This window comes from Pieris rapae, chromosome 13 (genome assembly GCF_905147795.1).
Source record: "Pieris rapae chromosome 13, ilPieRapa1.1, whole genome shotgun sequence".
Lineage (NCBI taxonomy): Eukaryota > Metazoa > Arthropoda > Insecta > Lepidoptera > Pieridae > Pieris > Pieris rapae.
The window spans coordinates 7,760,574-7,783,372 of record NC_059521.1 but is presented as its reverse complement, the minus strand read 5'-3'; the positions used below and the strand labels follow the sequence as shown (position 1 = coordinate 7,783,372).

At 32.3% G+C, this 22,799-nt stretch overlaps 2 protein-coding genes across 2 annotated transcripts; both read right to left on the bottom strand.

Moving 5' to 3' along the window:
• Positions 1-10,128: 10,128 nt before the first annotated feature.
• Positions 10,129-12,630, bottom strand: LOC110996263 (cuticle protein 3-like). Its single transcript, XM_022263853.2, has 4 exons — positions 12,573-12,630; positions 12,152-12,389; positions 11,269-11,496; positions 10,129-10,283 (listed from the first exon to the last, which is right to left on the bottom strand). Exons 1-4 carry the CDS (start codon positions 12,579-12,581, stop codon positions 10,165-10,167), a joined length of 594 nt encoding a protein of 197 aa, XP_022119545.2. The 5' UTR covers positions 12,582-12,630; the 3' UTR covers positions 10,129-10,164.
• Positions 12,631-18,180: 5,550 nt separating this feature from the next.
• LOC110996262 (cuticle protein 3-like) lies at positions 18,181-22,347 on the bottom strand. Its single transcript, XM_022263851.2, has 4 exons — positions 22,302-22,347; positions 21,812-22,004; positions 19,956-20,183; positions 18,181-18,342 (listed from the first exon to the last, which is right to left on the bottom strand). Exons 1-4 carry the CDS (start codon positions 22,308-22,310, stop codon positions 18,242-18,244), a joined length of 531 nt encoding a protein of 176 aa, XP_022119543.1. The 5' UTR covers positions 22,311-22,347; the 3' UTR covers positions 18,181-18,241.
• Positions 22,348-22,799: the final 452 nt, after the last annotated feature.

The following is a 22,799-nucleotide window of genomic DNA, read 5'->3' as shown; positions in this document are numbered from 1 at the left end:
AAAGAAAAGAAAACAGTGGCTTTTCTATCTTTGGTATAAACTTGGTACAGAGATCCATAGCAGAGATCTGAAACTTAAGTCCATCTTTGAATCTATTAAGTGTTTTTTTCTTATAGGCAAAGGTGATCGCCCTTCGGTGCCTGACTACTTTTGGGTCTAGGGTATGGGGCAGTTTCTCAATGTTTTCCTTCGCTGTACAAGTAATTATTAATTGCGCACTAACCATGTCTATCAGTGCATAGCCGAGGTTTGAGTTCGGGTTTGCTGTCTACTAAATTTAGTAAAAGAGAACAGTAAGTAGAATAACGATACATCACAAAAAACTAGCGTATTTTTTTTCATTGCTTATCCAAATTAGACTTTGGCATTCTTTTTTATGCTGTATCACACTCCTGTTTAAATATAACAGGGTTGCCTCCTCAAGCCGAAAGCTCATCTGATGTTAAGTGAAACTGCCTCGCAAGTGCGTTGCTAGCCATTTAGGAATTAGCACGCTATTTTCTGGAAGTGTCCTATGTAGAATTATTGCGGAAATACTTCGTCGGACAATCAAAAAGTGGTGGTGCGCGGCAAGAACTTCCGTAAAAATGACGTGATACGGAATTCAGTACTCTGCCTCGAACTCTGATGGAAAGTAGATGCGGTAGTAGATGCTCTCAGTTCAAATGGACTTCTTGCTCGCTTACGTATATTATTAAGATTTTTTTAAACAGTGAAATGCTTCAACATTATATTCCGCGCATACACTTAAACTGACTTTGTTTTGATTACAAAAATATATATTTTACCACACTCTTAAATGCATCGCGTGAGTGTTACAGAACTTAGGTAACACTGAAAATGTATGGAAAATGAAAACTGCTTAATATAAAAAGTTAGATACCTATATTCTTTTTTGAAGTAATCTACGTTCCTCTCTACACATCGTAGCATCATTGGAATCATTGAGAAAAGCAGTGAGCCCTTCCTTCCTTAGGGTCTATGAACTTATTATCTACTTATCTTATTGCTACGTCCACGCTTAAACTCAAACCAATTGAAAATAGTAGCACGAGATGGGGCTTTATTAATACAGCTAATCGCAGCTTATCATAGCTTTATTGTTGACTAAGCAGCGAAAATAGAAAGAAGAATAAATCATTGAACGAAAATTTTCTCGCGTTAGGTTCATTTTCATATGTAACAAGAGTTTTAAATTTGCCGCCAATTCACAAAAACAAATGACAAATACTATATTAGGTTACCAAAGAGTTCTAAAATTGAAATTCAAAAAAGTTTTTATTAGCAATGTTTCTAACTGGCCCTAAACATTTTCAGTGTTATCCACGTATTACAAACTGTTGTATAGCAATCAGCTGTACTGTAAATGCTTCTAAAGTATGACAATTTTTTTTTTATTCCCAACAGTCATAAATACAGTATTTTCAATAGTCTTAATCTACATAAGATACATAAAATAAGTATACAGTGAGAAAATGACAGATGGGCATAGCTTTTTAAATTAGTTTTAATTTTATTAAAAATTTTACTAAAATATTATATTTGTGATATATTCAAGCAGATTGGTTTTCTACCTTATTAAACATTTGATCTTTACCAGTCAAGTGAATTAGTTGACGATTCTCGCCTTGAAAGATGCGTTAGCACCCCGCTGTGTGACGCTGATAGCAAACGAAAGAATATCCAACATATTCTTTCGTTCGCTATCAGTATATGAAATATATCGTAAGAAAATGAGCTTGTACGATACATATAACATACGATGATACGACAAAACTACTTTAATAGAGAATAGAACAAACATATTTTAATAGAGAAATTACAAATGAATAAGATGCTAAGGGTTTATAGGGCCAGGTCTATAGATTCTATGGATCCAGTGGCCCATAACGTGTAACATTATACATAATGTTAACATCATACATAAGATTAACGAAGTAAATATAGAAATAAATCATATTAAACAATAAAAATATAAACATTTCAAAACTCGAAGGAGCATTTATTAGCATACTAATTAAAAATTAATTCAACGATATTAAATCAAAGCCAATCAAAAGTTTAACAATAAAACCTTGGAAAACCGGTAATATTAGGTAAAGTCTGTCATCAGATATTTAATCCGCCTCAAAAGGTTTGAATCTCGTTAAATTAGATCGTAAATAAATACATCTATTGTATTACGATAACCACTGTGAGGTCAAGGGTCAAATTGCGAAATGGTTTCGTATGACCCACGTAAATATCTAACTAACACCTGCGGCGGTGCCTGTATCCAGTTTGGCGGCTTTTGTTACTGCCATGAAGATTAAAAAAAGTCGTGATACAACACATCTTTCAATTTATTAATTTTCATAATTATCAGGTGTGAAGACTGAACTGATTTTCTGATTTAATAACTTTTTAAAACAGGGTAAAAGTTAAAGCTTAACTTCCTGTACATGCGATTAGCACCTTTTTCCATGCTTAAAAGAAAAATACATTGTAATTATGTAAAAATAAAATGCACAGAAAAATAAGAATCCTGGCCATTATTCTCTTCCAGGGCCATACTCTATTCGTTCTTTTCAATGCCGTAACAAAGAAGTTGCTATGACGCTGAAAGAAACTTGCGCTTTAACTTAAGCTTTATGCTTTTACTTAAGCTTTACGCTTAAGTTTATTTCTAAATTCCACAAAAAAGAGGATAAACTATATGTAAAATATCTGAGAATATCAGGCGATTTATACAAGATTTTACACGATGCAACTGTGCACTATTTAGCATATAATCTTCCATACGTACATCACAAGAACAGGACGCAATCTTGACCGACCTACATAATTACCTACTACTATACGCCCGTGGGAATTTTATTATAATCTATGCACTGGTACATACTTAGATATAAGGACAAATTAAAACCAAATGAAATACTTTTTAAATTTAAATAAAACTTTTAGAGATAATTCTTTTGAAAAACATAAATATATATGTTACAGGAGGCAGACGGACAGGCGTGAGTGTCACATAATCAGCTGCCCACTAAAGTATTTCCGAGCCAATTCATCTTAGGGTCCTACAAGAAAACAGCGTACCAATTCATAAAAGGCCGGCAGCGCGCTTGCGAGCCTTCTGGCAGTGCGGGTGTTCAACGTGTGTGTCACTTAACATCAGGTGAGCCTTCACCGCTCTGATGCTCTTTTCTTGAAGGACCCTAAATCGAATTGCTTCGGAAATATTTCAGTGGGCAGCTGGTTCCTGGTGCGCGGCAAAAAATGCATAAAGAATCGCTTAGTTGTGGAACGACGGAGGTCAAGGTCAAATATAAACACAATTTAACACAAGTGCTTAAAAGTATTATTAGTATCTTTATATTCAAATACAAGTAAATTGCAACAATATCACATACAAGTCAAACTAATTAAATTATAACAGTCCGTTGCCAAATAAGTTTAACAAATAATATTAAATGAGTTATATAATATGTTTCAACTCTTGAAGCATCTATTTACGATAACAATGACTTAAGGAAATGCCAGATTGAAACCACTTACGCGTAATCTTAACTTTAGGCTATTTTACATTACTTTCACTTCGCAATGCGTCTTGCGCCTGAATGTGTCTATGAAAGTAATACCTACCGTAAATGTTTATTTAAGAACATGTTTATACATCTCATATATATATACTTAATTGTGTGTGATTTACTTCTTTACAATTAGGCTCTATTGAAAACCTAAAAATACCTAATGTTTTAATAAACGATCTGCCAACAAATCCAAATCCAAAGAAAAAGCGGCGCCATCTTTTTGGTCTAGGCAAAAGTTTTGTTTTTGTTTCGTTATGATTTGCTTTTTCTAAAAGGCAATTAGCTGATCAGCCGTTTGCACCTGGCATAAACGACTTTTTAGATAGATGTTTTATGATAGATAGACTTTTTAGATAGATGTTTTCCTTCCCCGTACAAGCGAGTATGCGGGTGCACATTTGCGGATCGGAATCAGGGAAATGAGTCGCATTATCCAGGGTAACACTGCTCCAAATATTTAATGTTAAGGGAATATTTTTTATGAATTATTTTATGTAATTTTTATAATATTTTCCTCTATCGAGACAGTTTATTGTTTGTTCTCTGACTCTGGCTGGCAGAGCTGCTTGTTATATTTACAAGTTACAAGATCTAGGTTTTTTTTATAGAACGGGGAGTAAACGGGCAGGAGGCTCACCTGATGTTAAGTGATACCGCCGCCCATGGACACTCTCAATGCCAGAGGGCTCGCGAGTGCGTTGCCGGCCTTTTAAGAATTGGTACGCTCTTTTCATGAAGGACCCTAAGTCGAATTGGTTCGGAAATACTTCAGTCGGCAGCTGGTTCCACAAAGTGGTGCAAGGTATATACATTTCTTTTCAAATGTACATACATATTTCCATTGTAGAATTATCGTTGAAGGTAATATTGTGTATTTCTGTCGCATTAGTAATAACTAATAATAATCTATATATATAAAAGAAAGTCGTGTTAGTTACACCACTTATAACTCAAGAACGAAAGAACAGATTTGAGTGAAAATTGGTATGGAGGTAGCTTAGAGCCAGGAGACGGACATAGGATACTTTTTATCCCGTTCGACAGCGTTCCCGTGGGACTTGACATGAAACGTCAGTCACTATAAAAAGTGGTATAACAAATAAGAATCAGACTTGGAATAATAAAACGCAAATGATAGCTATGTAATTGACGTATAATGACAGCTATGTAATGACGTATATATGACAATTTGATATTTGTAAGATATCAATATTCAAAATATTTCTATTAAATAAATACGTTTAATTATTTTTACAATTTACAATTTAATTATAATGATAGTGCTATTGCCCATTCGTATAAACAGTGAAGAGAACTATAAAACTCGGTATTGTCGTATGTATACAGTTCATCCAAAGAATGATGAATGTTTCTATTTGTTGTTGTTGTCGAATGACGCATTTAATCGAGTATTGGAACGGGAACGTGAATATGATCACCAGGAATTAGATTTAGTAGTTCAAACGAATGTACCCCTGTTGAAATACCAACAAAAGGAAGTTTATGATACTTTAATGAAGGCAAACGATGATGAAAATGGTGGTTTATATTTCCTAGATGCCCTTGGTGGAACTGGCAAGACATTCCTCATGTCATTAGTTTTAGCAACTGTTCGGGCGAGATCCAACATAGCGGTTGCAGTTGCTTCTTCTGAAATAGCAGCCACATTGTAAGAAGGATGCCGTACGGCTCATTCAGAATTAAAATTACCGTTAAATCTTCAAACTATTGGAGAACCAACATGTAATATTGCAAAACACTCAGCAATGGCCAAAGTTTTAGCGGCATCGAAAATCATCATCTGGGACGAATGCACAATGGCGCATAAACGTGCATTGGAAGCACTTAACCGAACATTAAAAGATTTACGCAATGAATCGAGATGTTTTGGAGGAGCAATGATTTTACTGTCTGGCGATTTCCGCCAAATACTGCCAGTAATTCCAAGATCTACGGCTGTCGACGAAATAAACGCTTGCCTCAAATCGTCAAATCTATGGCGCTATGTGACGAAACTGCAGCTGACAACAAACATGAGAGTTACATTGCTTACTGATAAAAAAGAAGAAAAAGAATAAAGATGTAGATGACCTGAACTACATAATGGTATGCGTTTGGTGGTTAGAAAATTGAAGAACAATGTAATTTACGCTACGATAATGATAGGAAAATTCAAAGGTGAGGAAGTTCTTATTCCGAGGATCCCGATGATCCCAACCGATATGCCGTTTGAATTTAAAAGACTTCAATTTCCGATACGTCTTGCATTTTCCATGACCATCAACAAATCACAAGGCCAATCCTTAAAAGTTTGTGGTTTAAATCTAGAACATTCATGTTTTTCCCATGGTCAATTATACGTGGCATGTTCACGGGTCGGAAGACCATCAGCGTTGTTTGTTTTTGCGCCTGATAATAAAACAAAAAATGAAAAAATGTGTATCACAAGGTACTTAAGGGAAGAGCAACCTATGTACTAAAATACAGAAATAATAATGAATGATTAATGTAGGTATTTAATTTTTTTGTATTTTTTCCAATAAAAAAACCCAAACTGCTTATTTATTGCCATTAAGGCGGAACAAAGTTCGCCAGGTCAGCTAGTTAGCAATAATGATAATAATTATATGGAAAATAAATTTTAGATGTTTCTTGTTATTGATCATTTTCTTTATAGGAAAAGTTCAACCCTACTGTGCTCTAACATTCTCCTACTATGGAGCTATTCATGCCAGGTATAAGACAAGCAAGAACCAAATAATATCATAAATCATCCATTACCATCTTATATTCCTTCACAGGAATCAGTATGTACGGTGTTACGTTTGAAAGATGTGCGCCTACCCATAAAGCTAATACTGCTTTAGGCGCATGCGATATTTTTCTAAAATATTCGGACAACCTTTATAATAAATCAGCATTGCAGTCGTGAACATGATCTCTGCATTGTTATGGGGTGAAGGTCGAATTACGATATGATTATATTCTCACCTTACTGTTTGTTTAAAACGCTAAATAGCTAGTTTAAAACACAATTTATAAGCCTATAACGTATCTAACAACAGAATATTCGGAATCAGTAATAATTGTAATCTCCAAACTTTGAATTATAAAGAGGTAACGTCTTAACAACTTGTATAAACAAATCAAATCAAAAATCATTTATTCTTGTTGGTAACAGTTGGCAATAAACTCTCCGCCACTCTTTTTAATCGCCAAGTTTTTTTTGCACAACGTTTGTAAGGCAACCATTACACCATGTTCCATAATATGACATCTTGCGTAATCAAGATTGATAAAAATAAATTAAATATATATTAAGTGATTCAAAAAACTTGTTACATTTTCGTCTCTTTCCTCGATAGAACGTTTATGAAAATTTAAAATATAACATTTACATCGAGTTTAAGAAAAGTTCATAATTACACTTATGGACTCGATTTATAAATATCTAAACCATTATTATCATACGATTATATTTTATTTTGTTTGTTCATATTATCTAAAATTCATTTAGAAATGAACTTATTTTATATAAGAAATCCAATATTTTGTATTATTATATTTGTCCGTTAAGATCATACGTTAGTTTGATAAGAAGGCAAGAATGAAGAAGATGAAGAAAAGATGGGTTAATAACAGCAGAGCTAAATCTTTCTCAAATATTCTACAATAAACTTGGTATTTATTAAGTGAATAAATGACGTTCAGAATAAAACACACAGATGCTTTATAATTATTATAGTTGTCAATAAATGAACAAATATCTCAGATGTTCTAAGTTATGATAATCACTTAGGTATTTATAGTTCCCTTTACATAACTCCCGGATGCACAAAGATGGACGACAGTAAAAGGCCTTGACTGAAGACCTTTATCCGTTATTACATTTTCCTACTAATTATAAGATTTAATAAAAATATGAGTTTTTAGTATGAAAAATGATTTATGATATAACTTCCGTATAGCTCAAATTAGTAAAAAAAACTGAATAATATTCCGACAACTGGGGGCTAAGGGGGCAAGATTATCATGTTAAATTATACATGACATGATCTACTACTTGTTAAGTGATGGGTACGGCCATGGACACTCACATTGCCAGAAGGCTCGAGTGCGTTATCGGCCTTATAAGATGGCCTAATGACATAATGCATTTACTACTAACGAAACACACAAAGTAATTATAATAATCAAAAAATAACAAAAAATATGATGAGAAAAAATACGGTACATTTTAAGAATTGGTACTCGCTTTTCTTGAAGGACCCTAAGTCGAATTGGAGAATTCCTGGAGTATACACAATACAGAAATACTTGAGCATACTAGTTCCACACAGTAGTGGTTAATTATAACCTAAACATTTAAATCAGCTATACTCTATCCTTGCCTTAAGATATAATATCTTTGACATTATGTATGTATTAACGTATTAATAGCATAACTAATGTCCTCATTCACAATTCATCATACAATATAGCTTTTTTCATACTCTCCTTGACATAATACATATCATTAAGCTAAATCTCCATTATCAAAGTGCTTTGGCATATTTGACATAAAGAAAATATTTGATTCGTATGTTATTTATGCCAAATACTCTATCGTACGAATGGTCTAAGCCTTAGCCATCCAGTTTATTAAATGTTGTAACGTTTGTTAACGAAAGTGGAAGTAAATTTAAATTAACAGTCAACAGGCTAGGCAAGTAATAAAACGTCATCGATCCAAGTCATTTGCCTAGCTGTTTAATCAACTGGCTGAATATCTTTCAGGCCGTTAGTTCGATGGCTAGGCTGTTAATTGAATGGCTAATTAAGCTAGTTGGCAGCGACATATATAATATTCAATAGGTTTAGTGAGGCTACAGATTTTTATGTGGAAATGTTAAAAAGTGGCCTCTGCCGTTTTAATGATGCATGTATAGGTCCAACCTATACATGCATCGTTAAAATCAAATTCTTTTATTGTATTGACGAAACTAAACTATCTTAAAATTAGTGCAAAGATATACGCGTATTTCTCATCTTTTATACATATAAAGAATAAAGGTTCATAACCGTGTCTAGTCTTTTTAGAATTTGAACTTTAAATAGCAATTCATGACTCAATGGGTGTATTCTAAGCAAGCAATGTGGGATAATTTCCTCTCGATTCTATTGTCCTTGACTCTGCATTTATCTTGGATTCCACTTGGTTCTAAGCACTTACTCTAACAAAAATATAGGATTACGATATTTATCTTTGTGTGTAGTTAACATTTCTAGTTAATCATTAATCTAAGGCTCTATATATTTATTAATATTTACCCGTTTTTTTCGAAATTGTAGGCAGAGACCAAGGATTTTCACTTGGTACGGCCCTGACATACCTACCAGTCTCGGTTTATGCGCTTTATAATATTCCCTATGTATGCTTGTTATAGGAACTTTTGAGATGTCCCTTCTATAGTTGTACCTCCTTGATTTAGATATGTACGACAAGGCCTACCTAACCCGTATTCAATGTCTACTGTTTCCTTGTATATGCTAGTTGTAAGCCGCTTCTCATTCATCTATTTTACATACCAACCACTCTCCCTTTCATATCCTTGCTACTACGTCCTGTTTAAGACTTTAATATGAGCATATATCACCCAAGAGACCTTACTGAATACTTGACGAAGGAATTAATTCAGTTGCGTCAATTAAGCTACCCATTTAACTATTATTATGTACAGAAGAAATTTGCATTTCCTATATATATAATACCTCACTAGTATTAGGATTGTAATCTTAAATTTAAAATATTTGATTATTGCAGTTTTAATTAGTTGATGAATATACGATTATTACTCACTTACAAAATATATAATTCGTTTTATATAGAATTTTGAGCGAAACTTTTGTAAAGATAGATGAATGTTTGAAAGAATAAATGAGGCTTCATTCTCGCGTAGGCTAACTGCTGGTATTACATTAAAATCTTAACCAATGAGATTTAGTATCCGGATAAGCTTCATGAATAATTTCTGATGAAATGAAATGAGCTTATCTAACTGTTTGTATAGTTTGTTCGAACTCAGTATCACCCAGCTAAACCCATTAAATGACGAACGAAATAGAAAATATCTGACAAATCAAATTTAAAAAAAAAATTACGCTCAAAGTGGAACAACCAGAATGAAGACGCTCAGGAATTTGTATGCATATCTATTACAATAAGTGGGATGATGGATTCGTAATCAATGTCTCTGTTAACCTTAAATTTTCATTAATACATCGTTTGTAAGACATATGGATGGGCTTAATTTGCAGCTAAAATATTGAAAAAAGTTTTAAGGACAATTATTATAAAATACTCAAATGTACCAAACTTTAAAAAAGTACATTTCTTTATAGAACAAACGTCCAGGGGGCTCACAATGCCAGAGGGCTCGCGAATGCGGTGCCGGCCTTTGAACTTTTTAGGATACTTTAGAAATAAACGGGTTCGCTATTGATAACAATAATTTATCATAAAAAAAGAAAAATTTTAAGTAATTGAAACAACCTTATTTAAAAGAACATTTAATACAAAATCAACAAGATATAAATAAATAACAATAACTTATCAATGGTAGCCTTCGTTTATCTGCGCTTGCGCATACTCTTGTTGGTAACCGTCGTAATATCCCTGGTTGCCGTGTCCTAGGTTGCCTTGGTTGCCTGAATGTTCGTCACGGTAATGACCTAGAAAACACATTTTAAGATTACGCCAATCTGTTAAAAATTATATTACCGCCTTTAATTTTTTTTTTATGAAAAGTTTCTTGATAATTGAAAATTCCAGCCAAATACAACATGTGTGTGTCAATGTGTTAAAATTTTTAAACCTTCATAGTAATAATAAAAATTAATTAATTAATGCTGCCAGCGTTAAAGGTACGGTGGCACGTGTTAATTAATTAATTTTAATTAATGTTAATTACATAGAAGTCAGTATTTTCATTGATACTGTCACAAAAAATTTGTCGTAGTCAAAAACAATAAAACTTTACGCAATACTTAATGTATGTTATAAAAGAAATAACTCAAAATTTACATTTCGGACGAATTACACTGTAAAACAATTTAACGAAACGTTTATTTTAACTACAGCTCTCAAGGATATGTATAACGATTATTCGGAATTTGTTATGTGAAACACAATTGTGTTACATCCAAATTATGTTTAGTTCATACTGGGTATTTAAAGTATTGACATTTTTTTTAGTATTCTATTTTTATATGTTAGTTTATATCAGCTTCAGAGAGTTTATTGCCAGTTCTTTTCTTCCGTTCTACGCCTTTGGGCCTGTATTTGAAAACTAGCAGTAAATGTAAATTCACAATTATTTTAATTTTTTTGACGTTCATGAGTGTCGTTGTTTAACTATATGAATAAAGGTATTTTTTTTTTAAATAGCGCCACCATTCCCTACAAGGTACGTCCTATGGTAGATATGGTGGTCCTAAGGTATTTCCTTTAGAAAAAACACTTTTTTGGTTATATTTTGGAAGTAATATATAAAAACTGCTTCTATTTTTAGGAGCAAGTTTTCTATTTTTAAAAATGAGGCCTTATTTTGTAACAGGCGTTTAATTTTTGCTAAAAAAATAGTCTATGTTTCATCGGACCCTTCAATAACCATTTGACAGTTTCAGCTGTAGTCAAGCAATAAAGAAAATACTGTACCATCATCAACAATGCCATTGGCTTCGTCCTTAGCATTCTGCTCCAAAGACTTTAGGATTGCTTCAGGAATGGGTGGTGGAGTAGGCAGATGAGCACCCTGCGGTCTGAACCCATTTTCGTCAGCGGTGTACGTCACCGTGTATGTCAGTCCATCGTCTCCTGTGTAGGAGAACGCACCTTCCGCCTGGGTTCCTTTTGAAACTTGGCCGACCTCTTGAGCTTTAATACCTGGAATTCCAAAGTTAATTTAATTCTAGTTCACAGAGTAATTCTTATATAGAATATTTTCTTCAACATTAATAACAAGTAACAAAATGAATTTTAGTGAAATGAATTTTTCAGTTAAACTTTTCTTTATACATGTAACTTCACTAAGACATTGAACATTACGATCTAGATCTTAAGACTAATAAGCAATTCAACTAAAAGGTTTTAATTTTCGAGTTAAACGATAGGCTTTACAATGTGTCAGTAATGGCTGATATATTTTAAAGGAGATTATGCGTGAATTAAAAGTAAATATAATCCCTTTTTTCATAATAAATTGTTACACATAAAACACGCAACAAACATGTTATAATAACTTGTATTGCGGAGTAAGGATAGAGCACCTTCGACCTCCGAAGTTCCTTGACCACTCTGACTGGCTTACATGGTTACTTTTTTTAAAACATCTCGCTGTTGGCTTAGCTTAGCTGGGGCTGTTTTGGAGAGCGTAGCTCGGCCGGAATGGGCTTAATTAAGGCCTTAGCCTTATTTGTATTAAGTTGTATTTGTGCGGCTAATGACTTCGTTAGCGTGATTCAGGATATGACGGCTTCATATTGATTGTGTAGCAGTATCAATGGACAAGAATACTATCGTAAATTAGTAAGATGCTTACCGTTTTCAGTTCCATACGCATAATGATAATTATGGCCGTTATTTTCAGAGTGGTAGTTGATAATCCTCGCTATTTTCTCTCCAGCTGGCCTCTGGTAAATGTGGTTCAGCTGTGATTGGTCTGTATAAACGCCGTGCTCCAACGCAGGCTGTGATTGGTAGACATCGCTGCTGTATTGCTCCGGTTCGTAGACTTGGGTTGCCGCTGTCGCAGCAATGATGGCTGTGATTGATGTGAACTGGAAAACAATATTTGAGAGAAAATTTAATAGCACACCGGCACAGGGACCAGATTTATTACATTTGTTTCAATTTTGCTATTTATTCATTTATAATAATAATTATTGGGTTAAGAATAAATACTGTATAATTAACAATTAATTCTTGGTATAAATATTTTTTTAACTTGAATTTTAACTAACCAATTTCATTGTTTCGGAGTACTTGATTAGGTGAAGGCAAAAAAATATCTTACTTAATTTTGAGCCGAACTTATTTTATATAGCCACTGTTATGAAGTTGCACGAGTTTTGTTGATTCAGTAACCACAATGATTGTAGACTTTTCAATTTCCCCCACAATGTTAGTAATTCATTACTAATGATTTTCATTCCCTATACATGAACTTAAAGATCTGAGCTGTCTTAGATAACTGTATATGTTTCGTAATTTGTTCTTATTTATTTCATGACGGTTTTCTCTCGTTGTTTTCCTTCATCGTCTTCACCGGTTAAAACAATGTAAAAATAAAACCCTCTATAATTATTACTAATGAAATATCAGAAACATTTCATTTGGTGATAATTCTTTAATAAATAATATAATAAACACAGATTTATATTTTATTAAGATTTCTAAAATTGCGATTAGGTATATGATTATATTTGATATTTACTATTATTAATTGAAAAGAGCGTACCAATTCTTAAAAGGCCGGCAACGCACTCGCGAGCCCTCTGGCATTGAGAGTGTCCATGGGCGGCGATATCACTTAACATCAGGTGAGCCTCCTGCCCGTTTGCACCATGTTCTATAAAAAAATATTTAATTTTTAAGTCCTAAGTTCGAAGTCTTGGTACTTTAGGCCGAGAGCGGTTAGGTAATATGAGATAACGAGATGCACCCGACCATTGAACAAGTGGAGCGGACTTGGTACAGAGTTACGCTAATTGTAGACTGGATCTACAGCATCCTTTAATGGGAAAAAAGGGAGTCAGGTAAATTGCCACAGGGCCCGAACTTTCAAATTACTTTTTTTTTAAAGTATTTATATTATTACTATAAAACGTAACTACTGTACCTTATTGGAAAAATCGAGAGATTGTATTATTATACCTTATAGATAATTAATACAAACTTTTTGGTTTAATACAAGAAATATATTTTCTTAATTATTATTATTATATATAAAAAATACATTTAATTATATTAATATATAATTACAAACTAAAAATATATCTAATAACTAACCTTAAAAGTTAAAAAAACATTAATTAATTATTATTATTTAATTAATGTTTTTTCCGTTTAAGTAATAAATTTCCTTTGATGTATTGAAAGTTTTTAGTAGACGTACTTTTCAATGATTTTTATCTTAATTTAACGTATGGAAAGTTTTTAGTGCAGAGGTTTATTTGATAATTTACCCATCATATCGGGAGTTTGTAAAAGGAATGCTTTCGTTTAAAAAAGTAAAAACAACCAAATGGCGTATCTATCATGTTTAGATCTGTAGCGCTTACTCACACTTTCATAACGCGGCTAAAATTCATACATAAATGAGATCAAACGCCGAACTCCTCTCATTATTAGCACTCAGATATAAAGGCGCTTATACGACGGATAAAATTCTTATTAACAATCGATTAAGATCTTAATCTGTAGATTTTGATTTATTTTTTAATTAAAATTTGAATAGGACGTAATATCGTTATTTTACATTTGGCTTTCATTGTGAGTCAGCTATAAATTCTTTTACTAAAATATTGTCATCAAAATGTCATAAAAAGTAAAAAAGGTGTAAAAAAACATTCCGTGCCACTACAACATATCTCAGATATCTGTATCTGTTTCGTGATAATTTCTCGATCTAATAGTATGTGATCAGCCTCCTGTGCCTGACATACGCCGTTGACTTTTTGTGTCTAAGGCAACGACAACGATGTTTGTTTACACCGCTCAAGCGACTGTTAAATGCCAACAAATTCCATTGGTGCACGGCCTGGGATCGAAACTACGACCTCAAGGTTGAGAGTCGCACGCTGAAACCACTAGGCCAACACTGCTCCTGGTTTTGTATATCACGATATCTAAAATTTCTATCACTGTCTATGACATTGTAGCGACACCTACAATTTGCGGCAATAATCAATGTTACTACGTCATATCGATACTCGACTCTATCTCCAGGCTCCACCTCTGCAACCGAAAGACAGTAGGAAGAATGGTCCCCTTCAGCCTGATCACTTCACCCATGAGACCATTTGCGACGCAAAGCTGAATTATTTGACACTTCAATATCAAATTGGTCAAGATGCAGTTGTTATGGTAACCTTCTGGTTTTAAGATTTCCTCAAAATCTTGCCAAGTTGCGCAAGATGAATAATCAAGAATAATATTTGTTTGTAGTGTGAACACGCCTTAATAATGTTGTAATTAAATATTGCAATTTCATTTTCGTTACATTTTAGAGGAATTAATGTTATTTAAACTACTTTTACGTCCGGTCAGCAAAAAATGTTTTAAACAAAGTAAAGCCTTCTATATATTTATATTTATTTCGTAATTCTACAGCTAACATAAATTATATACAATAAAACACAATTTAACTAAATATATAGCCAAAGATAGTATACATTAAGTATTTCCGAACGAATTCAATAAAAAAGCGTACCAATTCTTAAAAGTCCGCCAACGCACTCGCAAGCCTTCTGGCAATGACGACATTATTTAACATCAGGTGATCCTCCTGCAACAATATAAAAAACTAAGAAAGGAAAAATCAATAAAAAATATTGAATAAATTTTACTTAGTAAATTAAAAATAAATTTATCAATTCCGCTATATTGATGTGACAATGACATCGTAAGGTGGATGGATGGATACTCCTTTTTCTGAATACTTAAACAATGGATAAAGTAATAGCCGGAAACTAAAAAAAATTATAGCGATTTTAATTTGGTAAATATAAATAAATGTTCGAAAATATATACGCATGTTTAAATTTACTTTTATTAAAAAAAACTTCGGATCCCAGTGTTTCCATGAAACAGATACAGCAATCTGAGGCCCAGAACAAAAAAAGTTGGAAGGTCGTTGATATTTTTTCAATAACCATCATCCAATCCACTGGAGTTAGTAGATTGGAGGATTTTTTTGTAGTTAAATGTATCAAGACATTTCTAAAATATAAAAGATATCCTTGTGGGATGTTCTAGCTATCTTTGACATTATGAAACAATTTTATTGTCTTACAAATACATATTAGTGCAATGTCTTAATCCTATAATTTACGATACAATGGATTACATAGAGTAGTCAAAAACAGAGGCATTCGTTTATACCCATTTTTGATAACAGCAAAAATAAGTTGCTAATTTGAAAGTTTTTTTTCTCTACGATGTATTACTGGGGTTGCGATAAAATATATCGTGTATTTTTCAAAATCATGTCATATGTATAAATATTCGTCATAAAATGGATTCAAAGTTTCAAAAATTCGCAATGTTTATATTTTCTTCTATTGAGTGAAGTTATTCAAATCGTGTATCGATCTTTCAAAATGGATACCTAAACTACTCAACTTCACCATATATTTTTTCCATTCACCATACAATAAAAAACTATAAAAAATAGAAAGGAACACTGTACTTTTTTGGAGTTTGGCGATAGTATAGGTCCTTACTGGTATTTAAGGATAAGGATAAGAAGAGACAATTTATATATTATGTATTTCAATATTCATATATTTTTTCCCTCCTTTCTGTTTCTTGTCACAATTACTTTATCCACGAAGATATTAATTAATAATACAAATAATTAAAAATTTAAAAAATATTATAAATAAAATATAAATCTGCTGAATTTTTTGCCCGAGTTTATTGCCAGTTCTTCTCTTCCGCTCTACGCCCTTGATTTGAGAACTGGCAGTAAATGTAAATTCACAATAAATTTAAATTTTTTGATGTTCATAAGTGTATTTGTTTACCTATATGAATAAATATATTTTTGTTTGTTTGTTTATAAAATTATGACATGGAACTTTCCAGCTCTAAGTGAGCATTCAATTGCTGTACAAGAATCTCTGTAAAACATTACTCTGTATAAATTTTACACATGAAAGAAACAATGCACTCTGGAACAAGACACAGCAATTCTGTACATGTCATTATCTTAACGAAACAAAACCGTGATGTCTGCTTAATTATTCAATTGTACAAAATTACAACCGTATTTTCAAAAGAAGGAAATGTTATTCAAACATTAATTAATTATCCGATGAAATATTTTGACGTGTACACGTTTTTGAAGTTAAACAAAATTATACCACATATACAAATAATTAATTACGATAAGCGAGAACAGTGACGCATCGGTGGACGGGTAAACGCCATTTTGAGATTATTATTTTTGTTGCGTATTTGCATTACGTATATTAGTGGAATATTTAACTCGGAGCAGCTGCAATGTTTGTTTTAACGTCAGCTGTCTAATTCTATTGCCTTGTTTTAACCTAAGTAATTTTATTAAAAACATATAAACCGTCACATAAAAGACACCCACACAAACACACGGCTGCGTCCATATTTTGCTTAAGGCGGTGCGGAGTGGAGAGCTAGAGCAGAGATCCGCCAGCCCTTAATAACAATTTCTTATGTTATGTATAACATTACATTAATGTAATTTTGACATTTTTTTTCTACGATGTATTACTGGGGTTGCGATAAAATATATTGTGTATTTTTCAAAATCATGTTATATATTCGTCATAAAATAGATTCAAAGTGTCAAAAATTCGCTATGTTTATATTTTCTTCTATTGAGTGAAGTTATTCAAATCGTGTATCGATCTTTCAAAATGGATACCTAAACTACTCATGTCCACTATATAATTTTTCTATTCATCCTACTTTAAGACACTATGAAAGAAATGTAAAGGAACACTGTACTTTTTTGGTGTTTGGCGATAGTATGGGTCCTTAAATACCAGAGATAAGGACTCTATTTATATATGATAGGAGGAGACTATTTATATATGCTATTTTTTCCCTTCTTTCTGTTTCTTGTCACAATTACTATAAAGCACTTGTAACGTCGAGTAATGTTAAGATTACTGGCAATGTTTTAACATTTACTACTTTACAACATTTACTACTTTAGTTTAAAGCCTGTATTTGTTATGTTGGCAATACGAATTGTCATTGAGTTCGGTCACCAATATAACATCTTGTCTGAAAATATGTCTTTTTATAATATCAATTCAAGTTATGTAAATATCTCTCCTTTACGTTTTAATACTATATTTAAACACATTTGTCTACTACTTTTTTGTCAATCTAATACTTTTCGTTGTGTTTATTTTGACTTTGACGTCTTGCGTAGGTCTTACTTTTGTTCTTACTATTTTTGAATCGTCTTCAAACATGATTTCAATACCAAATTGTCACATAATTAACCTTATTAGGTAAGAATTAAACAAATAATGTTCATAGCTAATATTGCAATCATTTATACTTATCAGCCGTTGAAGCTTATTGAATAACAACCTTATTCAATAAAAAACAAACGAATTATTTTTTCATCTTATAAGCATTTTTTTTTATATCACTGATGGCAAACAGGCAGGAGTATCACTAGATATTTAGTGTTGCCTGAAAGCTCACAAGTGCCTTTTAAAAAATTGTACATTCTTTTCTTGAAGAAGCCTAAGTCGAATTGGCTCGAAAACTTTAGAAAGGCTTTCATTTGAATCGAATTATATTTGCTGCTAACAAAGTGCCTGAAGGCTTGGTAATAATAAAACATGTAAATAATCGAAAAATATCACTTTATTATATAATTAATTAGAATACTATAGATGGCACTGTGTTCTTAGAAGCGATAAGGTTTGTAGGCAGGGGCGACATATTGCTGTGGTTTGTATGTCCGGGCAGCGAAAACTCCTGAATCGTATTTGCCGGAATGATAGCTACCTGTAAACAATAAATCTTTGTATTAGATTTTTTTTTGTTAATAGACAAAAGTGCTGTGTCTGTAAGGTAGTATATGATCTTCTATTGAAGGCCTCTTAGTGATAACGGCTCGGAAATATCTGGAATGGCAGCTAGTTAAGGTAGTACGCTGCAAGAAGTGTCTTAAAAATCGTAAGGTCGAAATTGGTGATTGAAGTGTTGAAATTTTACTAGATTTTTGTATTAAGCTAAATATACATATACAGAAATAAGTCTCAATGTTTTGTGATTTATATACTTTATGTAATTTATGAGATACATATCGACGATCTATTCGTCAGCTAAACTCAAAAGCCTAATTAATTTTTTAATACAATTATACCGCTGTTACGCAGTTCAATGTAAATTACTACATAGTTCCAACTACTTTAATGAGATTTAAATATCAGGTGTAGGCCATTAATTATGAACATCTATCAATTTTATAACCTTCACTAATGCAGTAATGCCTTAGGCTTTATAGCCAGGGCTGACACGTTATTTGTAGAACATTACGATTTTGTTATATTCGTTATAAGTTTTTAAAAATAGTTAAAAGATTTATAACCAACGCATAGACTAAATTTTGTGTTAGTCTAAATTTTTTACGCAGTTTCCAAAAGGAGAAATATATTTTTTTATGGGTATTAAGTATTTATTCAATATTAATGTCAATTTTAATATTACCAGTTTATTAATTAAATATATTATGTCAAAATTTGTCTTCTTTAATTTTAAAAGACACAACCCTAGTGTTACCGTAAATCATTATCATCTAATTTAATAAGATTTAATAAATTTATGGGCAAATCCTATATTTATTGCAAATGGCAATATAACTTTTCAGTTTTAGCCGATTTATTTGAAAGATTTCTTAGGATCTTGTCATATCATCAAAAACCTTAAATAATACTGTCTATTCCGTAACACCAAGGTCCTTGATACGCCTTTACAATAAATATTAATATTCAGTAGATTTTTGTCGCAATTTGCGATCAAGATTTCCACATATGCGTCGAGAATGTAATTAATATATTTACGGGTAATTAAACGGACGCATTTCTTATATACATATATTAAATAATAACATTTAAATATGTGCCTATATTTTTACTTTTAGTGACGATTTTATAAATTTCGTAAGTAGGCAAATAGAAAGTTTGAAGAAAAAATGTTATTTTTATCTTTTTGTAATTATCGGTCAAACCGACGACTAATCTTAGCATTGAACAGATTTCAAACTGAAACTCAAAAATATCTTTATTCGTATAGGTAAACATGTACACTTATGAACGTAAAAAAAATTAAATTATTTGTAAATTTACATTTACAACCAGTTCGCAAGTCAAGGGCGTAGAGCGGGTAAGAAGAACGTCAAGAAATTTTCCGCCACTCTTTTCAATCACCACGGTTTTAATACAAATTGTTTGAACTGGAGCAAATCAATCCCAAGGATTAGGATCATTTAAGTATTCGTCACATTTATAAAAGGCTTTATTAATTTATTGACTTTTAATAAGGGACTTTTTATAACTTAAAGAATAAAGATGTGAAAAAAACGAAATTTTTTGTACGAAAACAGTGCTTGTACTAACCGTCATCGAAGATGCCGCTGGCTTCATCCCTGGCGTTCTCCTGTAAAGCCTTAGCGATGGCTTCGGGAATTGGTGGGGCGGTTGGGATATGAGCTCCCTGGGCCTGGAATCCGTTAGCATCAGCGGTATATCTGATGCTGTAGACTTGGCCATCGTCACCAGTGTAGGAGTAACCACCTTGGGCCTGGATTCCGTTGTTTTCTACTCCGGTCTCTTCAGCTTGGATGCCTGGAATTGGAAGAAAATTGTGTGGATTTATTAAAATTAATTAATAAATTGCTAGAACAAGAATTTAATTTAGACTATTTGGTCTAAATCATTTTTGAACATTAATCTATTAAGTATATGTTGCAGGCTGCGGCCAGCTAGCTTAGCTAAGCAATTTAATCAACATCCTAGCCTCCTTATTAAGCAGCGCCGTTTAACTAACTTCCTGAATATTGTCAGCTAGTTGAATAAATAGCTAGGCAAAGTATGACCTCATCATTTGCCAACCAGTTTATTAATGTTGTAATAAACGCTACGGCTGAATATCGTTCAGGCTTATAGTTAAACGGCGGTGTTTAGTAAAGAGTCTAGGCTGTTGATTGACCTGCTAAGTTGGCTGCGACATATATATAAACATTGTATACTTCTATAGAAAAAGATTCTAGTATATTTCAGTGCCTCTATAAGAAGGTATATGGTTGAATAATTGAATAAAATATATATATATTATTTTCTTCTCTGTTCATCGTTGATGGTTTCATTTGTTTGCAAAGAATTTTCTCTCGTCTCATTGTATGTGCTTGGTTAGACAGTCGGTTAGACATCTTAGATAACTTATGTGCTCATGTCAATGAAAATGGTTAATATTTATGGGCATCTCAATTATGAATGTGCGCAATAAATATATGTAAAATTGCGATTATTTATGATTTTTTGAATAAAATTTTACGATTGATATATTTGCGAATATTTTTGTTAACGGGATATAATATTTCGTAAACAGAACTTTAAGTATAAAAATATCGTTTGAAATAATACTGAATTTCACTCAAAGTAAATCTCTATTGGACAACTATTTTGGATTATATGTATAATATATTGTGTAAAACTGAATTGAATTGATTGAAAAAATTGATTAAATTTATAATATATATTGTAATAGATAATATATATGAAATATAATACAATAAATATTATAAATTTCTTGCCTGCTTTTATACTTTTTAATGTAGCAATATACAAATAATTAATAAGCGTAATGTATAGTTATAGGTATAGTTTCTTATGTAAGTTAATGTTGCAATGTTCTAATGAGAAATAAATATCCTAAACCGTAAAGTTATGTATGGCTAACGTGACGAGACGTCCCATTTTGATCGGAACTGACCCTTTTTCCTATTACGAGTTCCCGAAATGAACTGTGGGACTCAAAAGACTCCCGTTTTCAGAAACCGTAGAATTTAAATAAAAACGTGCCAAGAGTTTAATTCTTATTTGATCGTCAAAAGCTTTATTAAAACAAATTTTGTTCTGTTGATAAATATAACTTAACATTTTGGGTACCTATATTTTGTGATTATTTTGAGCCAACTAACTTATTATAAATAAATAACTTTAAAAAGGTTTTCTTTTTTTCATTGATTATTAATTATTAGACCCATATTAAACCAATGTCCCGTTTTGAGTCAAAGAACTAATCGTCGCTTTATATATGGCCCAAAGAGACGAAATTCGCAATGTTACATGTTACCTCTAATAGATAACTATTTATTTTTATGCTAAGCTATTAATAACGTTACAATTAATGAACTACTTCGAACGACTGAACTATATTAAATAGCTTAAATAACGTTACAAAAAGTAATTACCATTTTCAGTGTCGTAAGCGAAGCGGTAGCCATTTTCGTTAGCATCTGACACTGATCTTAAAATGGCTGCGTTCCTTTCGAGTGACGCCCTAGGCCTCTCCGGGTAGTACTGTCGGTTGTACTGTGGGAGGTTGAAGTTGTTGTATGGAATGGCGCCGCATGCGCACAGTCCGATGACGGAGGCGATGATTAACTGTAATTAGAAATGTATAAATACATAGTAATATTTAAAGTTAATTTGAAATATTGTCGTCCTCTGTAATTATATTTAATATTTTTAAAGTAATGATAAAATTACTGCCCGTTTGCCCCCTGTTCTATAAAAAAAAAAATTTAACCAAATGTAAATGAAAAAATCATTTTTGATTATATCCGGTAATTTGTCAATCCCGGAAAATGAATCATGAAAATTATTATGAAATTGATACAATAGCGCCCTTTCTCTTAAAAGACACTTGAGCAATAATCGTGATAAAAATTCTCGACCTACCAATTTCATGTTGTCTGTATTGGATTATCTTCACGAATGATGCTTCTAGTACCCTTGTTAACTTTATATACCAGTTGATTGATCCACTGCCAAGGTCATCCGTAGGATCCTCAAATTGTATCCACCCAGCATCTAGTTCAGAAACTCCCACGACACGATTGATACAATACCCAGTCTTATTGTCTATGAAATAAAATAGAATATCCTATACAACAATTTTTGTTTTTAATTCTATAAAGCTAAACTGTAGCATAGTCAGCAGTTCCAAATTTGAACTTATGGAGGCAACCTTCGTTCTTAAACGCTTGAGATTAAAGAGAAGTTTGCTTTGACGATTCGACTTGTACAATTGCATAGTTTTATGATATTTACAAGCAGGTTAATGTGATAGTAATGTTTATGTACACACGCATCGGTGGCTGAATGAATGTTTAATTTAGAGTTTTATTGGAGAAATATGGAAATTGCGCGTAACCTTTGGATTTCTTTGCGATTGGT